At 47.7% G+C, this 22,649-nt stretch overlaps 1 protein-coding gene across 3 annotated transcripts in view; it reads left to right on the top strand.

Annotated features, from left to right (window-relative positions):
• GASK1A (golgi associated kinase 1A) overlaps positions 1-16,693 on the top strand; it is a 68,336-nt gene extending 51,643 nt beyond the window's left edge. For all 3 annotated transcript variants that reach the window (XM_047876011.1, XM_047876013.1, XM_047876012.1), the window contains exons 3-7: positions 3,416-3,538; positions 5,296-5,399; positions 6,088-7,413; positions 8,511-8,690; positions 16,635-16,693. In XM_047876011.1, the coding sequence (XP_047731967.1) occupies positions 3,416-3,538; positions 5,296-5,399; positions 6,088-6,298 (438 nt within the window). In that variant the 3' untranslated portion in view covers positions 6,299-7,413; positions 8,511-8,690; positions 16,635-16,693. The remainder of the gene's footprint in view (positions 1-3,415; positions 3,539-5,295; positions 5,400-6,087; positions 7,414-8,510; positions 8,691-16,634) is intronic.
• Positions 16,694-22,649: the final 5,956 nt, after the last annotated feature.

Raw genomic sequence — 22,649 nt, forward strand, 5'->3', positions numbered from 1 at the left:
TCAAAGGTCTGCACACAGGACCTTTTACTGGCCAGCACTGGGCTGGGCTGGGTGGCCTGGGAGGTGGCTTCGACGAGTACTACATCCTGGAGGTGACATTGTCCCGCTTACCCCCATTTATGGGGAGGGGCGGCTGCCATGGGCAGAGGGACGCAGGATGGCGGTGCTGGCTCTGGTTGGCTGAGCAGCGAACCACAGAAGAGAGACACGGGCCATCCAAACACCACCATGCCTGCTGCTGCCTCAGTTGTTGTCGTCATGGAGGATGGTGGGCTCTGTGTCTCCTCGTTCTTCCTCTTCCTCCTTCATAGTTTTGAAAGCTGTTCTCTAGCAAGGGTAAGACAAAATTAATTAATCCCATGAAAAGTAATGATGGAGACCTCATTTGACCTCTATAACTGGCTCACTCTTCCTGATCTTCAGGGAGGCAGGGCAGGATAACACAGAGGGCTGGGCTTCAAGCCAGGCAGAACCTGGTTCAAGTCCCATCTATATTACTTTTACATTTATGGCCTTGCTGTGTCTGGGGTCAGCGTCCCCCTGGGTAAAGTGGAATAACGGTGTCTCCCTTGCAAAGCTGCAGTGAGGAGTGAATGAGCTAGAGGTGGGTGGCAGTGACAGTGGCAGTGGTCGTCTGAGTGTTTTGGCTTTTTTTTAATAGGTTACTTTATTATTTTTTTATGTTTGTTTGTTTAGAGACAGAGAGCTGGGGAGGGACAGAGAGAGAGAGAATCCCAAGTAGGCTCCGCGCCATCAGTACAAGGCACAACACGGACTCCCACGGACTGTGAGATCATGACCTGAGCCAAAACCAAGAGTCAGATGCCCAACCGACTGAGCCATCCAGGCTCCCCAGTGATGTTTCGTTTGGACACCAGTTCTCCACCGCCCACTGGGTGTCCCACAATTCCATTCTGACACTATCTGCCTGGAGTGTCATATCCCACAAGTTAAAGGGTTCAGTCCTACGAGACTGTTCCACTTCAGACGCCAGTCAGAAGTCCTGGGCTACCCACACTTCTGACCAACTGGCTATAAATCAAGGGTTCTCATGACTCCCTCCTCAGGTTTGATCATTTGCTAGAATGGCTCACAGAGCTTGGAAAAACACTTTACTTACATTTACTGGTTTATTTTAAAGGATACAAATGAACAGCCAGATGAAGAGGTATGTGGGGTGAGGCCCAGAAGGGTCCCAAGCACAAGAGCTTATGTCCCGATGGAGCTGGGGTGTGCCACCCTCCTGACACGAATGTGCTCACCGACCAGGAAGTGCTCCAAATCTCATTGTTCAAGTGTTTATCACCCGATCTCCAGCTCTCCTATCCTTCCTGGAGGTTAGAGGTGGGACTAAAGGTCCTATCCTCTGTTCACTTGTCTTCTGGTGACCAACCCCCATTCTGAAGCTACCTGGGGCTCCCCTGAGTCATGTCATTAGCATAAACTCAGGTGTGCTCAAAGGGGCTCATTATAAATCACTCAGGAAACTCCAAAGGTTTTAGGAGCTCTGTGCTAGGATCAGGGCACAGAGACCAAATACATCTCTTATTACACCACATCATCATCATCTCTGAGGGAGAGACACCATCGTTGCTTTATCAGACTAAAACCACTGCTGCCTTTGCTGTAAGTCTGTGGCTGTTCTGCATCATCACCACTGCAGGGAGGGAGGTGCCCTGATCCTGCCAGAGCTGAACCGTGTGCTAGAGAGGAATCACAGAAGGCTCCCGGGGATTGAGGGAGGGAGCAGGCCCTCTCTTTCTGTGGGGCCCCTCACCAGCGTGGTGCCATCTGGCTTTCTGCTTCCCTCGCCCTGACTTCCACTCACCTCCACGCTGAGTCTATCCCTTCTGTTGCCTTGGTCTGGACAGTTGCCCCAAGCAGAGTATGTTACCTGGAGCTGATTTCTAGATTTCCAGGCTGGCACCTTTCCTCTCCAGTGGTGTTGCCAGGCTTTCTAAATTAGTGTAGCCATTCTGCAGAAGGGGGCCTGAGTCTCCATGCCGCACACAAGGCTCTTTCAGGAACCAGATTACCTTTGCATCCTGAGAGTTAGCACCCGTGTGAGTCACCATCCTGATTGGTAGAGCCCAGGGGTCCCTGGGCCCTCCCTCTCCTGCGACCCTGACACCACCTGGGGATTTACAAGGACTCAAACCCAAGGTCCCACAACCAGGGAGGATCTGGTAACCTTCCTAGGATTTAGACAAATCCCAGGCAGCTGATCGTGTTTCACATACCTCGCACGGAGGGCACATCTCACACCCTCAGCCTCCTGCTGCTCCCTGCTTCACTTCTCTCTTCCCCTCCTCTCTCTCCTCCCCCTTCCGCAGCAACAAATGGATTTTTCCTCTTGTCCCAAGCACAGCAAGTCCTATGGAGACCTCACCTTCTGTTGTTAGCACTCATCAAGGTATTGTATCCAACCAAATTTCCTTCCCAGCAGGAAAAGGGGTGCATCTCCTCCAGCTCGCCCACCGTGTGACGCCCCCTGCTGCCCCCAAACTCACCCTGTTTGGAATCCACTTCCTGGCACATCCCAACCTTTTCCACACCACCTCCTGCTTCCACCTATCCCTTTCCTGTCTTTCTCCCTACAGCAAGACCCGCCCTCCCATCCCGAGGACTCTGCCACTTCTATTTTGATGCCTTCTCCCTTCTGGACGCCCTCGCATTGGATGCACACAGTAGATAACATCCTCACGTAGGTCGGGGCTGGGCTGTATCCGTGTTTCTGTTTAATTCCTGACTTGCAGGCTGTAACTCCTTCGTTCTGAAGAAAGCTACTGGAAGCAGGTGCGTGGGATGTATTATTGTGCGAATTCTATGACACTCTAAAATGTCATGTGTGTCTCCATGTGTGTCTGGAGGGGCTGGGAGGCAGAACTCCTCAGAACTGTCCCCACACCATGCCTGAGGATTCCCCCTTGAGGCCTCCAGTGTACAAGGAGCCTATAAAAGGGGAATGCCTTCCTCCTTCTCTGACTTTGACTCAGGCCTAACAAGGGCTGCAGCTTTTACCTCCAAAGAAAGGAGGAATCCCTGCTGTCGCATTTGCCGCGTAAGGAAAAAGTGGAGTTGTGTGTGAATTTCCCCTGGTTGACAGATGGTCAGCACTGGGAGGCCCAGTGGCCTTAGGCCAGAGTTTGGGGCAGCGACACAGATTCGGCAGTGGGGGTCAGTGGAAATCCGGGCGGGGCTGAGGCGTGAGCAGACAGGCCCACGGCCAGCAGGACGAGCTGGCTGGAGGAGCAGACCAGAAGCTCCCTCCCTAGCTGGAGGCCAGCCACGAGCTGACCAGCACCGACAGCCACTGTCCCCAGCGTGAGGGCCCAGGGGTCAGGCGGCCCGAGTGCCGGGCCCGGTGGAGGCAGGCATCGAGCCACACCCCCTCAGAGGCTGGATATCCTCATAGGTCCATGACCGCCTGGACCGCTACTGCTGCGGCTTTGAGCCCGAGCCGTCAGACCCCTGCGTGGAAGAGGGGCTCCGGGAGAAATGCCAGAACCCGGGCGAGCTGCGACTGGTCCACATCCTGGTACGTCCCCTTGTCACCCAGACTTGGGTTTTCATGTCTCCTCCTTCAGTTCATGAGTTTCAGAGATCATGTGACACGGGGGGTTCCCAATCCTATTCTTTTTAGCAGAAGCCTTTGTTTGAATTATGTTTCCAAGAGGCCATAGTATGGAAAACTGACCCAAGTGGGGCTTTGCAAATGTGGTTGAGGTGGGGATGGTGTGGGGGCTGGGTTTTCATCAACTCCACTGTCCCCTTGAGAGTCCACAGGGAACCCCTAGGGCTCCCAGAAGCAGGTGTGAGGACTGTGTTGTCTAGTCAGCCACCCACATTGTGCCAGCAGCTGTGGAAACTGTGGCCTGGACCGGGGAAGGGCGTTTCCACGGCCGCATGGCTGGTCAGCGGCAGTGACAGGGCTCCCTCCTAGGGCCCAACAGCTCACAGGCCGGTGCTTGCCAGAGGAACACTGCGCTGCCTCCTGTTAAAAGTAGAGCCCAGGGTGGGAAGCGATGTGCAGAGGCCATCAGAGACAGGACCGCCATGGCAGAGCAGTCTCTTCTGTCCAAGGAGCGAGGGGCCGCCCTCTGGAAGGGCTCCTCCGCCTTCTCCCCACCCAGTGAGCTGAATATCCACAAGGCCTTACTTTGGCCAGTTGCTTTTGGAGAGAGTAGCTGTCAGCACGGTGCCCTGGGTGGCTTCAGGCAGGCCACACCAGCCAGGAGGCCAGGGCTGCCTCGTGAAGCTGCTGGGTGGTAGGAATTCTCCATCTCCTGCCCTCAGAGCTCTCTCTCCTGTTCCCTGGTGAAAGGCAGTTATCCCTGGATTAGGTAAGGCTTTTATATCCATCAGTTACCCCTGGGGGTAGCCATTTCACAGATCCCTTAGGACAGCAGTTTTCGGAGGGAAGAGTCATTGGGCTTTAAGAAATAGATGATCCCTGATGTGTGGAGAGGGGTGAGGAGGGAGAAGAGACAGAGAAGAGGAAAAGCTAGGATCCTGGAGGCAAAAGTTCATATGTTAAGCCTAGGTTAATGGAGAGGATTATGGGAAAACACCATGGAATCCTGGAGAATATATAGGAATGTGGTGTGTGCACAGGGGTGGGAGTAGGGAGTGGAAGATATGCCACGCCATGTTTTTGAAGTGTTAAAGAATTCCCTTTGGCCGGTTTTAGTTTTGAAAGCGTTTAGGAGTCGCTCAACTCTTCTGCTGTGGGGCTAGAGTATGCTGCCTGGGAATGGAAGGCGTTGTGTGTTCTTGGTGATGCTCAGGGGAATGTGCAGGTGCTCAGGACGCGTGAGCATGTGTAAGCATGCATGTATGCGATGTGCCCTGAAGCCACAACCCCACTGGGTAGGCCATCTCTGCACCTGCCGGTTCTCACCCACACGCCTCACCCCTTCAGCCACCAGAACAGGAATCAACCCCTCTGCCTTGTGGTTTCACAGGGGGCTCTGGGGCTTGGCACTCCTGGTCCGGGTTGGAACTAACCAGCTGTTTCTCAGCTGTGTGACTGTGCAAATTACTTAACTTCTTTGTGCCCCTGACTCTGTAAGATGGAGCTAAGGCTAGCGGTCCCCTTCTAAGGTTGCTGGGAGGGTTCACTGAGATGGCAAGATTACTGCTCAGCGTGTGGGGGCCATGAGGTAGCAGGGTGGACTGTGGGACTGTCAGCTCAGGGTCCCCCCCTTCTGAGCCCCTCAACCCCGACAGAGCCCAAGGGTGCCAGCTAGGCCACAACCTTACCCACCTCTGTCTCTGCCCATCTTCTTCCCTGAGGTCCGGAGCAGTGATCCATCCCATCTGGTCTACATCGATAACGCCGGCAACCTTCAACACCCCGAGGACAAGCTGAACTTTCGGCTGCTGGAGGGCATAGATGGGTGAGGGTCAGCGGGGTGGGACAGGGATTCGGAGACTGAGGCTTGATGCCCCTGCTGTAGACTGTGGGGCCTTAAATCACGGCTCCTGTGAAGTCTGCAGTCTTTTAGACAAAGGCTATTGGATCTGAGCCTCAGGAGGGGGTGGGGAGCCCTGGGAAAGCTGAGGGGACACAGCCAGCAGGCCCTTCAACTTCTGGGTGGAGTACCCCCACCCCTAATAGCCAGAGGGCCTCCTGGCCCAGTGGAACACTGGCAGCCTGCTGGGCAGGCTTCCCTTCCCCCAAAGGAAGGCCAGCCCTTCCCTTGCCCCAGAGGAGGAGCTAGCCTGGGCAGCCTACCTTTCCTGCCCACTCATGACAGGTAGCTCAGCCTTCTTAGAACTCTTTCTGGCATTTGCCAAGCACAGCAGGAGGCATTTCTCCTGGGGTAGCAGAGGTGACTCCCCCAGCTTCTCTGTGGGGTGGGATCCATCCCAAAGCTCTATCCCCTGCCTGCTGTCACAGCAGGTAGACGGGAGGGTTCCCTGATAACGAGACAGCAGGTGGGCCCTGGGACTTTGCAGGATGACTTTGCCAGGGTTTGCCAGCTGTGCGATTTCTGGCCATCTGGCTTCACCTGTCATGGAAATTTTCTGAGATGGCTTTTGCTTTTCCTTTCTGTTATGGGGCTCGGGGGACCTGACCTCCAGGTTTCCTGAGTCTGTTGTGAAGGTTCTTGCATCAGGGTGTCTACAGAATATGCTGCTCAAGTCACTGCAGATGGACCCAGTGTTCTGGCAAAGCCAAGGCGGGAGACTGGGACTGACGCAGGTTCTCCAGACCCTGGAGCGGCGAGGACAGGTGCTGCTGGAACACATCCGGAAGCACAACCTGACACTCTTCCAGGATGAGGACTCGTGAGCTTGTGCATTGCCCAGGCAGAGCTCCTGCCTCACTGGCGGGGTGCATCACAACACCACTCGAGTGGATGAGCATCCACGCTGGTGGCCACATTCTCTTGGCCCCCCCCCCCAACTTGAAGACAAATGGGAAAAGCCAGAATGTCACAGAATGTGTCACCTGCTTGGGATGGTGAAGGTGGTTGTGGGTGTTGGGTGTTCAGTCTTACCACAGTCCTTTCTGTCTTTTCAGCTCTGGCTGTTTACTCCCTTGCACCAATAAATATTTTCAAGAACATTCTATGAACCGCTCCAGATACTGTAAAATTGTGCATCCCACACGCATATATAGAGTGGATGTGTGAGTGCCTGTGTGTGTGTGTGTGTGTGTGTGTGTGTGTGTGTGTACACACGTGTGTGTGAAGTTTCTGGCTGAAAACACCAAGCCAGAATCTTCAGAATCTTGTCAGTAAGCAAGGCCCCAAGCTTCCAACAAGCACTTTTGTGTCCTGATGTGAACAGGTCTGCTCAGCAGAGATCAGTGGATACATAAGCAGACACTGTGTGACCCCTCCCAGCTCACTCAGTGCATGTCAACCACCCCTGGCACTGGAGGACAGGGCCCAGCTCTCTGAGCTTAGCCCACTCAGCAAGACACCATCCCTAGCCCTCCCCTCAGCACTGGCCTCTTCCTCCTTCCGGAACGGTAGGGGGCGGGGGAAGCCTCCAAGCCCAGCTCTGCCCAAGTCCACAGAACTCCAGGGTTGGGCCCCATGCCCCTGGGCCATCCTCAGTTGAGAATGGCTCCAGCTCGGGGGCACAGGCCTCTCGCTGTTCCTCAACACATACCCCTTCAGTCCCTAGCTTCCACCTCAGAAAGTCTTGTTAAATATATGCACCCTTAACACCCTTAATTTTTTTTTTTTTTTTATTTTGATTTTCAGAGGCCTGGATTTGAATGCAGGAGCTCTGGGTTCAGATCTGGCCTTGGCCACTTAATGGTTAGCAACTGACAAGTGTTTATTGAGCACCTGCTAGAGTAACTAGTAACGTTTACTGAATGATGACTACGTACCAGTCGCCGTGACAGTGGTTTATGTGGATCAAGGCACACCTAACCTCGCGACAACTCGACGGGTAGGTGTGATTATTAGCTCCATTTACCGATTAGGTGTGATTATTATTATCTCCGTTGTACAGATGAGGCACAGAGGGGTTCGGTAACTTGTCCAAGGACACCCAGCTCATAGATGGAAGGGTCAGAATTCAAACTCAGGCCGGAGTTGTGCTAGCGTGTATTGAGCCCAGGACCACCACTAAAGGGCGCTCCCACCACCCTGCCCAGTGGCTCCGACAGCTTCTCTTCCTCGAATCCCTTTGGATTCGGAGCGGATGATGAGGCAGGGCCGATTCTGTGGAATGTGGAGGAGCAAAGTCCGACCCCAGCCAAGCACAGTCGCGTGCATCTGGCTCCCTGCCCATTGCTCTTTGCTCGTTAAAGTCTTCTCCGTCTACAAACTGTGTCTTTTCTGCAAACTTGAAACTTCATCCACTTTCTGTCCTTCTCAGCCTCAGCGCGTGCTGCTGGCCCTAAGCCTCCCCCAGCCATTGCTTCTAGAATGAGAAGGATGTGCCAAGCAAAGCAAACAGCTGGGGATGGAGAATTAGGACCTTCCCATCAACCTTAAGAGGCTTCGAGGACAGCCGAAGGGTCTGGTGAGGCCACCACAATCGCCGGCCACCATGCTGCCTGACTGGCCTCACCCCAGGCCCGACTGTTTCTTTGTACTTCATCCTAAAGGGTCTGTTTCAAGGAAAACGATGGAGAGGCTGTTGACAATAACAGGTTCACAGCTCTCTAGATGCAATGCCAACCATCCCCCAGCTCTGAAAATCAAAAGCCTTTTCATACGTTAGGTGCCAGAACTCCTGTCCCAGTCAGCGTGGATATTCATACATTGTGTTGCCTTGCAGAAATACCAGTGTGTTGTTATTGGGTGTAACCTCAGACCCTGCGGAGAATATTGCATAATACACAGTACAGGCAACATATTAACGTTTCTATATCTGAAAAATTCAGGATTCTGAATGACATCTGACCTCCAGGGTTTGGTTATGGGATTCCAGACCTGTAGTAACTAATTTGTTACCCACAAGGCATGGTGCTAAGGGGCTTTATACAGAGGATTTCATGAATGCCTTACACTCCCAGCTGTATGATCCTCGCTCTACAGATCAAGAGCCTCAGCTGGGGAGGGAGTACATTGCCCGTGGCCAGACAGATGGAGGTGGCAGAGTCTGCCCATGAACCTGGGAGCGCTACCTGGCATGAAGTGAATACGGATGGTGGTCTGCACTGTGCAAAGGAGCTGTACCGTGTTCCTCGTCGCAAAACCTCGAAATAACTCCATAAGGTAGGCATTATTGCTCCCATTTGACAGAACAGAAGACTGAGGCTCAGAGACATTGAGTCACTTGCCCAAGGTCACAGAGCAGGTAACTAGTAGGCTGGGATTTGAACCCAGCCTCATTTAACTCCAGAACCCCTGCCCCCACCACTATAGCATCCCTCCTTCCTTCCTACTGTCATTCATTCACTCATTCAAGAAATCTTAGTGAGATTTCCCACACAGAATATAGAATTTGGAAGGAATCAGTGTGTGTGCTGCATTGTGGTGGCCGCATGTATGCCATTTGGCCATCAGAGCGGGTGTCCTGGCTTTCTGTCGGTAAGCAAGGTCCCTGTCACTGGGGATACAGGAAGTGTGAGGGCAGTGCTGTGGGCAAGAGGGGGTCAGAGCTGAGTCGGCGGGGGTGCAGCACAAGGAGATGTGGGAGGCGAGATCTCTGTGAACGCCGCGAGCCGGGCTTCCCGTGGATCAGGGCTTTCAGAGGAGTGGGCGGTCCCCACTGAACCCCAGAGGCTCACCCACCAGCTCAGACAAGACACTTCCCGCAGTCCCCACTCCTGGGCCACCTGAGGGTCAGGAGCTTCCTCTCCAGGCTTCCTCTCCTCTTCTGCTCCAGGCTTCCTCTCCAATCTGCCTTTCCAGGGACCCTGGCATTTCGTCCCCTGGAACCTGCCCCTACCCTGCCCCAAGGCCTCTCCAGTGGGGAGGATGGATTACTTATCATCACCCTGAAAGAGTTCTTCCCCTCCTGCCCCTCACCTCCTCCTCTTTGCTTCACGGGCCCTCCTGTCCTCCCTGGCCCACCTCCGGGCCCACCTGTGGCTCTGGTTAGCACTGCTCAGGGGATGCTTATTTGGGGAGTGGGGCCTGCTAGGGCATGTGGGTATAGGGGCCAAAGGTAGAGTAACCTGTGCAACATCTGGTATTGTCCAACTGATGAGAGAAGTCACTTCATGGAGGGAGGCACAGGAGACAAGATAAGTGAAGTCCCTTCACGCTGATGGATGCATAATATGGATTTAAAACAATTTTTTTAATGTTTATTTTTGAGAGAGAGAGAGAGACAGAGTGTGAGCAGAGAAGGGGCAGAGAGAGGGGGGGAGACACAGAATCTGAAGCAGGCTCCAGGCTCTGAGCTGTCAGCCCAGAGCCTGACGCGGGGCTTGAACTCACGAACTGTGAGATCGTGACCTGAGCCGAAGTTGGAGGCTCAACCAACTGAGCCCCCCAGGCACCCCAAGAATATGGATTTTTTTTAATTTTATTTAAAAAATTTTTTAAATTTATATCCAAATTAATTAGCATATACTGCAACAATGATTTCAGGAGTAGATTCCTTAAAGCCCTTTACCCATTTATCCCATCCCCCCTCCCACAACCCCTCCCATAACCTTCAGTTTGTTCTCCATATTTATCAGTCTCTTCTGTTTTGTCCCACTCCCTGTGTTTATATTATTTTTGTTTCCCTTCCCTTATGTTCATCTGTTTTATCTTTTAAAGTCCTCATATGAGTGAAGTTATATGATTTTTTTCTTTCTCTGACTAATTTCACTTAGCATAATCCCCTCCAGTTCCATCCACGTAGTTGCAAATGGCAAGATTTCATTCTTTTTGATTGCCAAGTAATACTCCATTGTATATATATACATATACCACATTTTCTTTATCCATTCATCCATCGATGGAAATTTGGGCTCTTTTCATACTTTGGCTATTGTTGATAGTGCTGCTATAAACATGGGGGTGCATGTGTCCCTTCGAAACAGCACACTTGTATCCCTTGGATAAATGCCTAATAGTGCAATTGCTGGGTCGTAGGGTACTTCTATTTTTAGTTTTTTTAGGAACCTCCATACTGTTTTCCAGAGTGGCTGCACCAGCTTGCATTGCCACCAACAATGCAAAAGAGACCCTCTTTCTCCACATCCTCGCCAACATCTGTTGTTGCCTGAGTTGTTCATGTTAGCCATTCTGACAGGTGTGAGGTGGTATCTCATTGTGGTTTTGATTTATATTTCCCTGATGATGAGAGATGGTGAGCATTTTTTCATGTGTTGGTTGGCCATCTGGATGTCTTCTTTGGAGAAGTTCTATTCATGTCTTTTGCCCATTTCTCCACTGGATTATTTGTTTTTTGGGTGTTGAGTTTGATAAGTTCTTTGTAAATTTTGGATACTAATGCTTTATCTTATATGTCATTTGCAAATATCTTCTCCCATTCCATCGGTTGCCTTTTAGTTTTGCTGATTGTTTCCTTTGCTGTGCAGAAGATTTTTATTTTGATGAGGTCCCAGTAGTTCATTGTTGCTTTTGTTTCCCTTGCCTCCGGAGATGTGTTGAGTAAGAAGTTGCTGCGGCCAAGGTCAAAGAGGTTTTTGCCTGCTTTCTCCTTGAGGATTTTGATGGCTTCCTGTCTTACATAGAGGTCTTTCATCCATTTTGAGTTTATTTTTGTGTATGGTGTAAGAAAGTGATCCAGGTTCATTCCTCTGCGTATCGCTGTCCAGTTTTCCCAGCACCCCTTGCTGAAGAGACTATCTTTATTCCATTGGGTATTCTTTCCTGCTTTGTCAAAGATTAGTTGGCCATACGTTTGTGGGTCCATTTCTGGGTTCTCTATTCCGTTCCATTGATCTGAGTGTCTGTTCTTGTGCCAGTGCCATACTGTCTTGATGATTACAGCTTTGTAGTATAGTTTGAAGTCTGGGATTGTGATGCCTCTAGCTTTGGTTTTCTTTTTCAAGATCACTTTGGCTATTCGGGGTCTTTTCTGGTTCCATAAAAATTTTAGGATTATTTGTTCTAGCTCTGTGAAGAATGCTGGCGTTATTTTGATAGGGATTGCATTGAATATGTAGATTGCTTTGGGTAGTACTGACATTTTTAACAATATTTGTTCTTCCTATGCAGGAGCATGGAATCTTTTTCCATTTTTTTGTGTCTTCTTCAATTTCTTTCATAAGCTTTCTATAGTTTTCAGTGTATAGATTTTTCACCTCTTTGGTTAGATTTATTCCTAGGTATTTTATGTTTTTTTGTGCAACTATAAATAGGATCTATTCCTTGATTTCTCTTTCTGTCACTTCATTGTTGGTGTATAGGAATGCAACCGATTTCTGTATATTGATTTTATATCCTGTAACTTTGCTGAATTCATGAATCAATTCTAGCAGTTTTTTGGTGGAATCTTTTGGGTTTTCCATATAGAGTATCATGTCATCTGCGAAGAGTAGAAGTTTGACCTCCTCCTGGCCTTTTATTTCTTTGTGTTGTCTGATTGCAGAGGCTAATACTTCAATACTATGTTGAATAACAGTGGCGAGAGTGGACATCCCTGTCTTGTTCCTGACCTCAGGGGGAAAGCTCTCAGTTTTTCCCAATTGAGGAATGATATTAGCGTTGGGTCATTCATATATGGCATTTATGATCTCGAGGTATGCTTCTTCTATCCCTACTTTATTGGGGGTTTTATCAAGAAAGGATGCTGTATTTTGTCAAATGCTTTCTCTGCATCTATTGAGAGGATCATATGGTTCTTGTCGTTTCTTTTATTGATGTGATGAATCACGTTAATTATTTTGCAGATATTGAACCAGCCCTGCATCCCAGGTATAAATCCCACTTGGTCGTGATGAATAATTTTTTTAATGTATTGTTGGATCCAGTTGGCTAATAACTTGTTGAGGATTTTTGCATCCATGTTCATCAGGGAAATTGGTCTACAGTTCTCCTTTTTAGTGGGGTCTCTGGTTTTGGAATCAAGGTAATGCTGGCTTCATAGAAAGAGTTTGGAAGTGTTCCTTCCATTTCTATTTTTTGGAACACCTTCAAGAGAATAGGTGTTAACGCTTCCTTAAATGTTTGGTAGAATTCCCCTGGAAAGCCATCTGGCCCTGGACTCTTGTTTTTGGGCAGATTTTTGATTACTGATTTGATTTCCTTACTGGTTATGGGTCTGTTCAAATTTTCTATTTCTTCCTGTTTCAGTTTTGGTAGTGTATATGTTTCTAGGAATTTGGCCATTGCTTCCAGATTGCCCATTTTATTGGCATATAATTGCTCATAATATTCTCTTATTATTGTTTGTATTTCTGCTGTGTTGGTTGTGATCTCTCCTCTTTCATTCTTGATTTTATTTGTTTGGGTCCCTTCCTTTTTCTTTTTGATCAAACTGGCTAGTGGTTTATCAATTTTGTTAATTCTTTCAAAGAACCAGCTTCTGGTTTCATTGATCTGTTCTACTGTTTTTTTGGTTTCAATAGCATTAATTTCTGCTCTATCTTTGTTATTTCCTGTCTTCTGCTGGCTTTGGGTTTTGTTCGCTGTTCTTTTTCCAGCTCCTTAAGGCATAAGGTTAGGTTGTGTATCTGAGATCTTTCTTCCTTCTTTAGGAAGGCTTGGATTGCTATATAGTTTCCTCTTATGACTGCCTTTGCTGCGTCCCAGAGGTTTTGGGTTGTGGTGTTATCATTTTCATTGACTTCCATATACTTTTTAATTTCCTCTTTAACTTCTTGGTTAGCCCATTCATTCTTTAGTAGGATGTTCTTCAGTCTCCAAGTATTTGTTACTTTTCCAAATTTTTTCTTGCAGTTGATTTTGAGTTTCATAGCATTGTCGTCTGAAAATATGTACGGTATGATCTCGTTTCTGTACTTACTTAGGGCTGATTTGTGTCCCAGTATATGGTCTATTCTGGAGAACGTTCCATGTGCACTGGAGATTTATTCTGCTGCTTTAGGATGAAATGTTCTGAATATATCTGTTAAGTCCATCTGGTCCAGTGTGTCATTCAAAGCCATTGTTTCCTTGTTGATTTTTTTGATTAGACAAGCTGTCCATTGCTGTGAGTGGGGTGTTGAAGTCTCCTACTATTATGGTATTACTATCGATGAGTTTCTTTATGTTTGTGATTAACTGATTTATATATATGGGTGCTTCCACATTTGGCACATAAATGTGTACAATTGTTGGGTCTTCTTGGTGGATAGACCCCTTGATTATGAAATAATGCCCTTCTGCATCTCTTGATACAGTCTTTATTTTAAAGTCTAGATTGTCTGATATAAGTATGGCTACTCCAGCTTTCTTTCTTGACCATTAGCATGACAGATGGTTCTCCATCCCCTTATTTTCAATCTGAAGGTGTCTTTAGGTCTAAAGTGGGTCTCTTGTAAACAGCATATAGATGGATCTTGTTTTCTTATCCATTCTGTTGCCCTATGTCCTTTGATTAGAGCATTGAGTTCATTGACGTTTAGAGTGACTACTGAAAGATATGAATTTATTGCCATTATGATGTTTGCAGAGTTGGAGTTTCTGGTGATGTTCCCTGGTCCTTTCTAATCTTTGTTGCTTTTGGTATTTATTTATTTATTTATTTCTCTCTCTATATACATACTTTTTCATCTTTTCTCCCCTCAGAAAGTCCCCCTTAAAATTTCTTGCAGGGTTGGTTTAGTGGTCACAAACTCCTTTAATTTTTGTTTGTCTGGGAAACTTTTTATCTCTCCTTCTATTTTGAATGACAGCCTTTCTGGATAAGAATTCTTGCCTGCATATTTTTCTGATTCAGCACACTGATTATATCTTGCCACTCCTTTCTGGCCTGCCAATTTCTGTGGATAGGTCTGCTGCAAACCTGATCTGTCTTCCCTTGTAGGTTAGGGACTTTTTTTTTTCCTTGCTGCTTTCATGATTCTCTCCTTGCCTGAGTATTTTGTGAATTTGACTATGATATGCCTTGCTGATGGTCGGTTTTTGTTGCATCTAATGGGAGTCCTCCGTGCTTCCTGGATCTTGATGTCTGTGTCTTTCCCCAGGTTAGGAAAGTTTTCTGCTATGATTTGCTCATGTAACCCTTCTACCCCTATATCTCTCTCTTCCTTTTCTGGGACCCCTATGATTCTGATATTGTTCCTTTTTAATGAGCCACTGAGTTCTCTAATTCTTAAATCGTGCTCTTTTGCCTTAATCTCTCTCTTTTTTTCCGGTTCATTATTCTCTATAAGTTTGTCCTCCACATCACTGATTCTCTGTTCTGCCTCATCCATCCTTGCCACCACGGCATCCTTCTGTGATTGCAGCTCAGTTATAGCATTTTTAATTTCATTCTGACTAATTTTTACTTCTTTTATCTCTGCAGAAAGGGATTCTAATCTATTTTCGACTCCAGCTAGTATTGTTATTATTGTGATTCTAAATTGTGGTTCAGACATCTTGCTTGTATCTGTGTTGGTTAAATCCCTGTCTGTCGTTTCTTCATGCTCTTTCTTTTGGGGTGAATTCCTTCATTTTGTCATTTTGAAGGGAGAAAAGGAATTAATGAGGTAGAAAAATTAAAATAAAAAATATTAAAATTAAAAAAATGTTAAAATTAAAAAATTAAAAACACACACACACAAAAACCAAATAAATGATGCTAGATTCTAGGTGTGTTTTGTCTGGGTGTTGAAAGTGGTTTGACAGATTAGAGGGAAAAAAGGGGGGTGGGGGGAGAAAAAAAAAAGAAATCGTTTGAGAATTTGAAAAAATGAATACACTGAAGTAGACTACAATGAGATGATGGGAGTAAAATAGAATTTGAAAAAATATACACAAAAGTAAAGAATGAAGTAGAAAAAATTAAAGAAAAGTAATAAAAATTAAAAATAAATATGAATCTTTTCTTTTTCTGTATTCAAGAAAAAGAAACAAGAAAGAGAAAAAAAGATTAAAAAATAAAGAAAAAGAAAAGGAAATCGTTTGAAAATCTGAAAAAGTGAATACACTGTAGACTAAAATAAAATGATGGAAGTAAATAGAATTTGAAAAAAGTTACATAAAAGCAAAAAATATAGTAAAAAATTAAAGCAAAATACTTTTAATAGAAATTGAAAGTAAAAATGAAGTTTTTCTCTCTCATTCAAGAAAAAGAAAAGAAATGAAAAAGGGAAAAAAAGAAAAAGAAAGAAAGAAAAAGGAAATCATTTGAAAATTTGAAAAGGTGAATACACTTAAGTAGACTAAAATAAAGTGATGGAAGTAAAATAGAATTTGAAAAAATTTACACAAAAGTAAAAAATATAGTGATAAAAATTAAAGAAAAATATTTTTAATGAAAATTGAAAATAAAAATGAGTTTTTCTCTTTCTGTATTCAAGATAAAGAAATGTAAAAGAAAAAAAAAGAAAGAAAGAAAATTGAATAGATGGACCTGCTAACAGATTGAAGCTGGACTGAAATTGCTTCGTTTTCCCCTAGAAGTCAGTCTATGTAGTGCTTTAGAGTCCATACATTAAGCAGGTGGTGAGACTTGCGTTGAAGAGCGAGGTTGGCGCAGTTGGGCGGGGCTCAGTGTAACAGCTCCGCTCTCCACTAGATGGCGCTGCTGGCCTACTGGGGTGGAGCGTGTGGTGCTCGTAGGTGCGCATGCGCATCCGCTGAAGCGGTTAAAATGGCGTCACCCAGCCACCCAGGCTGTTCTCCTGGGTCAGCAATCACGCACCCGTCCTCTGTCTTCAGCTTTCGTCCACTCCCCGCTCTTTCACTCTCCGTGCCCAGGTCCCAGGCAGTACCTCTCTCCCGAGTTTTGTCTCAGATGCGGCTGTTTCCCCCGGCCCTTTACTTCCGAAGGACTGTGGCTTTGACCTGTTCCGCCCCTCTGCGGGAGGGTCTCACCGAGCAGTGGCCGAATGAGCGAGGGCCGAATGTTGGCCGCAGCCAGGAACGCTTGCTGGGCCCTGCTGCTGCCGGTGCCCTGAGACTGCGGCCAGGTGCCGCCCGCCCCAGAAAAAGTTCGTGAGACGGTGTAGCAGCAGGGTTTCAGGGATTATGGAAAATCACAACACACATCCGGCACCAGGCTTCACCCTTAAGGACCTTGTTCCAGCACCAGCGAATGTGGCTGCCTTCCGGGGTCTGCCGGGACCAGGTGGCTTCAACAGTCTCTACCAAATGTCCTTCCAGCAGTGGAGCCGCTTTTCCCCGTGTGGCCCGAGAACCTCCCGGACCCGACTCTGCTCCTGGGGATTCGCCCTTCCCACCAGAGCACCACCAGGTATGGAGCCGCGGAGTTGCAGCCTTTGCACTCCCCTTGTTTACAGTCTTAATGGCATTGAAACCCTCTCCTTTCTCCTTTCTCCCTTTTTAGTTTAGTCCCTGCGGCTTTTTCCAATTTTCCACTTTCTCTCCAGCTGCTTTTGGGGAGGGGTGCTTTTCCTGTATTCTCTCCCCCACCCCCCACCCCGCCCCAGTCTCCGTCCTCTCTTGGCTCACAAAAGCACCTCCCTCCCTGCACCTTCTCGCTCCCCAAGTTCGCTTCTCCGTGCCGCGTACATGAATTCTGTGGTTCAGGTTGTGTGGATTGTTGTGTTAATCCCCCAATCAGTTTTCTAGGTGTGTAGGATGGTTTAGTGTTGGTCTGGCTGTATTTCATGGACAGGAGACACAAAAAACTTCCATGCTGTTCCACCATCGTGGCTCCTCCCCAAGATATGATTTTTAAAGTTTCTTGTGTGTGTCTCCCCAGCATCATTTTCTGGAGGATCATTTATACCACAGACCCCGCATAACACCAAGGAACAAGGGCCTCACCTCCACATGTCCACGTGACTGACACAGGGCGTAACCAGGGAGGCTAGTGCATAATGGCAAATCCAATGGTGAATGCTTCTTGTACATTTGATTGCCTCATTCTAGTGAACATTTAAAACACACACACTCACACCAGGCATCTTGCTGACTTTTGTGGTGGGAAGGAATAGATACATTCTTTCTTTGCCCTGCACACATTGAAGCTCTGTCCCCACACAAAGACACATCTAGCCCTGGGGGGTGACAGTGGTGGATGTGTAATTTGGATCAGGTCGTCCAACCCGCCCTCCTAGGAAGGTTTCCTGTGCTGCCCAGGCTGCATATGCTATTACCCAGACTCCCTTGCAGCCCAGCAGGTCTCGGGATGCAAATTAGATGCCACAATTTGGATGCACTCATGGGACGGTTGGAGAGTGAGGTGGAGGACGTCTTCTTGCTCCTCTCGGCTATTTTCGGTCACCGGCTCTGTGGTGACTGAGGTGGCTGTGACAGTGGCAGCAGCTGCGACAGTGACCGTGGCATCCTGAGCCTCGGACCGGAGCTCAGCTTCTGGCTCCTGAATTCACAGCTCCAGCAGCAGCCTCCAAGGCTGTGCAGTTCCCTGAACTCTTCCTCCAGGCCCAGCCTGGATCCTGCTCCTCTCCTCCTCCCAAGGATTTGTTTTTTTTTTTTTTAACTTTTGACATAATTACAAATTCATAGTGGTTGCAAAGATAGTACGGGGAGGTCCTGTGTATTCTTCATCCAGTTTCCCCGAGTGGTTACATCTTCCTTAAGTATCGTACAATACCAAAACCACGAACTTAACACTGCCATACTGTATGTGCATGGTTCCATGTCACTTTGTCACGTGTAGGTCCCTTAAGTCCCACGGCAATTGACATACGAAACTGTTCCAGCACTACAAAGGTCTCCCTCCTGCTACCCCTAGGTAGTCACACCCACCCCTTTTATTCTCACCCACCCTAACCCCCGGCAACCACAAACCTGTTCCCCATCTCTACCTTTTTTGTCATTTTGAGAATGGTATCGAAATGGAATCACACAGTATGTAAACTGTGGAGACTGGCTTTTTTCACTCAGCCCAAAGCCCCTGAGATCCGTGCAGATTGTTGCTCTTATCAATAGTCTGTTCCCTTTTTTTATTACTGTTCCTTTTTATTATTTAGTATCCCGTGGTGCAGAGGGACCACAGTTTGTTTACAGCTCACCCACTGAAGGACAGCTGGGTCATTTCTAGTTTGGGGCTAATACAATTAAAGCTACTCTAACATTCTCATGCAGAATTTTTTCCTTGGGGTAAATGCCCACGAGTGCAGTTTCATGGTGATATGTTTAATTTCCTAAGAAACCGCCAAGCTGTTCCCAGACTACATTTTACATTCCTATCAGCAATGCACACGAGACAACCAGTTTCCCTGCATCTTTTCAGGCATTTGGCTTCGTCCCTACTTCTTACTGGAGCCGAGGCATGTGTGAGGCTTCCCTCCCACCAGTGCCTCTGGTTTCCACTCGGACAACAGGAGCAAGGGGCACAGGGATTATTAACCTTCCCCGCCCCACACTTTCCATCAGTTGGAAGAAGGTAGTGTTGCCAAATATTTGTTCCACGAAATTCAAGTTGGAGTATTTTGTATTTTGTTTGCTACACCTTAGCCATCCTAGAAAAAGGCTGACCTAGCTGAACCTATGAAGTCTGATTGCACAACATCCTGGCACAGGTTATTTCCATAGGATGTAAGCTCCCAGAAGGCAACTGCCCCTTTTCGTGCTTTTTATTCCCCAAGTCAGACAGAATTATCTCAAATTCTAGATTAGCTGTGTGGCTTCATGAGGTTTCCTTTGGGAGGAGAAATGAAAACTCCTTTATTTATTTCTTTTTTCTTTTTTTTTAAAATATAATTTATTGTCAAATTGGCTTCCATACAACACCCAGTGCTCCTCCCAACAGGTGCCCTCCTCAATGCCCATCACCCACTTTCCCCTCTCCCCCACCCCCCATCCACCCTCAGTTCTCAGAATTTAAGAGTCTCTTGTGGTTTGCCTCCTTCCCTCTCTGTAACTCCTCCTCCCCTCTGGTCTTCTGCTGAGTTTCTCAGGATCCACATATGTGTGAAAACATACGGTATCTGTCTTTCTCTGCCTGACTTATTTCACTTAACATAATACCCTCCAGTTCCATCCACGTTGCTACAAATGGCCGGATTTCATTCTTACACCATATACAAAAGTAATGATGTACTTTCATCAAAATGGATGAAGGACCTGAACGTGAGACAGGAAAACTTCTTTTAAAGGCCCTGGAGTCCCACAGCCAGTATGGCTCCTGAAGGGAGACGTCACAGGGCCTTTCCGCATGTGGGTGCGGTCTTGGTCTCTGCCCGTGGTGCTGACCAGGAGGGCCTGGTCAGGCTGTGGCCATCTTCAACCCGGGGACAGGGAGAGCAGGGCCACACCCCCCTGCGGGAGGAACAGCAGGGTGTCATTGCCTCCCTTCCACCCTCTGCCGCATCTGAAGAGGACTATGTGCAGGCCTGATGCTACCCTCCTGTCCTGGGAGGGGGAGGCCCTCACGAAGACACCCTCCATGGGGCCACACGCGCTGTTGGGAGACGCCTGGGGCAGAGGCAGGTGAACCTAGACTGCCTGACCACACAGGGGTGGCCGAGAGGGGCGGCCAGAGACTAGACAGTCAGGGGCTGAGGAGCACCCCTCCGGTGTCTGCTTTGCATCAGGTGTCCGGGTGTGCTCCCCTCCCAGCCTCGCACTGGCCTGCTGCCACCCCCCCCTCCCCCACAGCCAGCAAGGTGACCTCAGAGCTGGCTCACGGGGTGCGGAGGGAGCCGCTGGTTATTGTGAAGGGCTTGTCGGAGGGGCTTCCTGAGCACCCCAGATCCCAGCTCTCACGCTGCCCTTCCCTTCCCCTGATCCTTTGATGGGCCGTGTTAAGACACAAATTTAAAACAAACAGTAATGACAAAATGTTAATACCCTTAATGTTAAATGCGCTCTTATGACTCCCATATACTAACAAGCAATTCTTGCCTACTAAATCTCCAACGTTTAAAAAAACCACAAATATGGGGCACCTGGGTGGCTCAGTCGGTTAAGCATCCGACTTTGGCTCAGGTCATGATCTTGCGGTTTGTGAGTTTGGGCCCCACGTCGGGCTCTGTGCTGACAGCTTGGAGCCTGGATGGAGGCTGCTTCAGATTCTGTGTCCTCCTCTCTGCCCCTCTGCCGCTTGCACAGCTTCTCTCAATCTCTCTCTCTCTCTCTCTCTCTCTCTCAAAAATAAACCTTAAAAAAATTTTTTTAACTGCAAATATGGGGATGATGGAAATAATCTACATCTTGCAAGGGCGTGGGGGTACAAAGAAATATGTATGAGTGCAACTCACGGAACTCTACACTGAAGATTTTTGCACTTCAACTACGTGGCAATGGGAAAGAATGAAATAAGGCCCTTTGTAGCAACGTGGATGGAACTGGAGAGTGCGATGCTAAGTGAAATAAGCCATACAGAGAAAGACAGATACCATATGGTTTCACTCTTATGTGGATCCTGAGAAACTTAACAGAAACCCATGGGGGAGGGGAAGGAAAAAAAAAGAGGTTAGAGTGGGAGAGAGCCAAAGCATAAGAGACTCTTAAAAACTGAGAACAAACTGAGGGTTGATGGGGGGTGGGAGGGAGGGGAAGGTGGGTGATGGGTATTGAGGAGGGCACCTTTTGGGATGAGCACTGGGTGTTGTATGGAAACCAATTTGACAATAAATTTTATATATTAAAAAAAAATCTATGCGCTTCACTGTAAATTAACTAAACATCAATGAAAGAAATATGTTAAAAACAAAAAGAAGAAGCAAAAGAAAAAACAGTCAGTGCTGTCGAAGGGCCTGGGCTGGGCTGTTGGGCACATAGGTCCAGGTTCGTGCCAGGTAACAGATGCTGTGATCTGGGGAAAGGGTATCCATTTTTTTGTGAGTCCATCCAATGGAATGGTCTACAGCCAACCAGAATCTTGTTTTCAGAGAATAACTTTCAGTGACATGGTGAAGTGTTCATGTTATAATGTTAAGAGAAAAAAAAACCAGAGTTATAAATTTGTGAAAAGCCATTTGGACACAGGCAGAAATCCATCATTTCACTGAAACAGTGAACCATTCATGGCACCTCTTCTACATCATGATCCACGCACATAAACACCCACACAGAGCCGCTGGCCTGTGGGCAACCCCGGGTAGGAGCAGAGTATCAGGCCATGACGGGGGCACGGCTGGGGTTTGGGGGATGCGGCAGGCCCTAATTACCAAGGAGCTGGAGGAGACACACACTGAATTTTCCAGAAGAGTTACCCCTTGAGCCAAGGTTTTGTTTCTTTTTAGTTAAGGTATAATGTACGTAAAGTATATAAAGTGCACGAATCTCAAGTATAAGCTGATGACTGCTTACACGGATAATCGCTGTGTGACCACCGCCCAGCTCGACATTCCCAGCCTCCCCAGTTCCCTTGTGTCCATCTGTCTTTACCCTTCCCAGTAGCGATTCTGACTTCTGCTGCCGTAGATTTTTCTTCTTCTTCTGGCACTTCATGGAAACGGAATCGTACAACATTTATTCTTTCACTCAACATTGTATCTGTAAGATTTACACTGCTGCGTATACCCAGATTTCTCTCTTTTTTTTTTTTTTTTTTTAATTGCTGTGTCCTTGGCATGAATCTACCTGTTGATAAAACTCTGGGTTTAATTTCTGGCTGTGTAGAGCCGTGAAGATTTTCTACATGTCTTTCTGATGACATAAGTACTTGTTTCTCTTGGGTATACTTAGCAGTGGAGTTGCCAAGATACAGGGTAACGATGTGTTCAGCTTTAGTGAAAACCCACCAAATGGTTTCCAAATAATTGGGTCATTTTACCTCCACACCGGCGGTGTGTGAAACTTCCAAATGAACTGAATCTTTCTGTGTGGATGAACGTGGCGGCTGGAGAAGGTGGCATATGGAGGCTATAGTTAGGGACAAAGATACTCTGGGTAAGAGGAATGTCAGGGAGGCACAGGTGGCCGTGACAATGTGCCACTTTAGATCTCTTACTCTGAACCCACCACCAACCGGCACGGAGGCCATGCTTCCCACAGCAGCCCTCAGCCAGTGACCAGGCTACTCATCTAATTCACTTTGGCTCCAGAACTCCTGATCGGCTTGGTGTGACAATCTGAGAACTGAGCTACAGCCTGGGACTCTACCTCCTGGACCCCCTTTCTGTCCCTCCCAGGAGTCACACTTGCAACAGGTTCTCTTCTTTCAGGACACAGTTGATCTTAGCTGTTTCCACGGAAGCCAGACAAAGGTGGAATGACAGGTGTGCTATTTGGCAAAACTGC

The sequence above is a fragment of the Prionailurus viverrinus genome, chromosome C2 (genome assembly GCF_022837055.1).
Source record: "Prionailurus viverrinus isolate Anna chromosome C2, UM_Priviv_1.0, whole genome shotgun sequence".
Taxonomy (NCBI): Eukaryota; Metazoa; Chordata; class Mammalia; order Carnivora; family Felidae; genus Prionailurus; species Prionailurus viverrinus.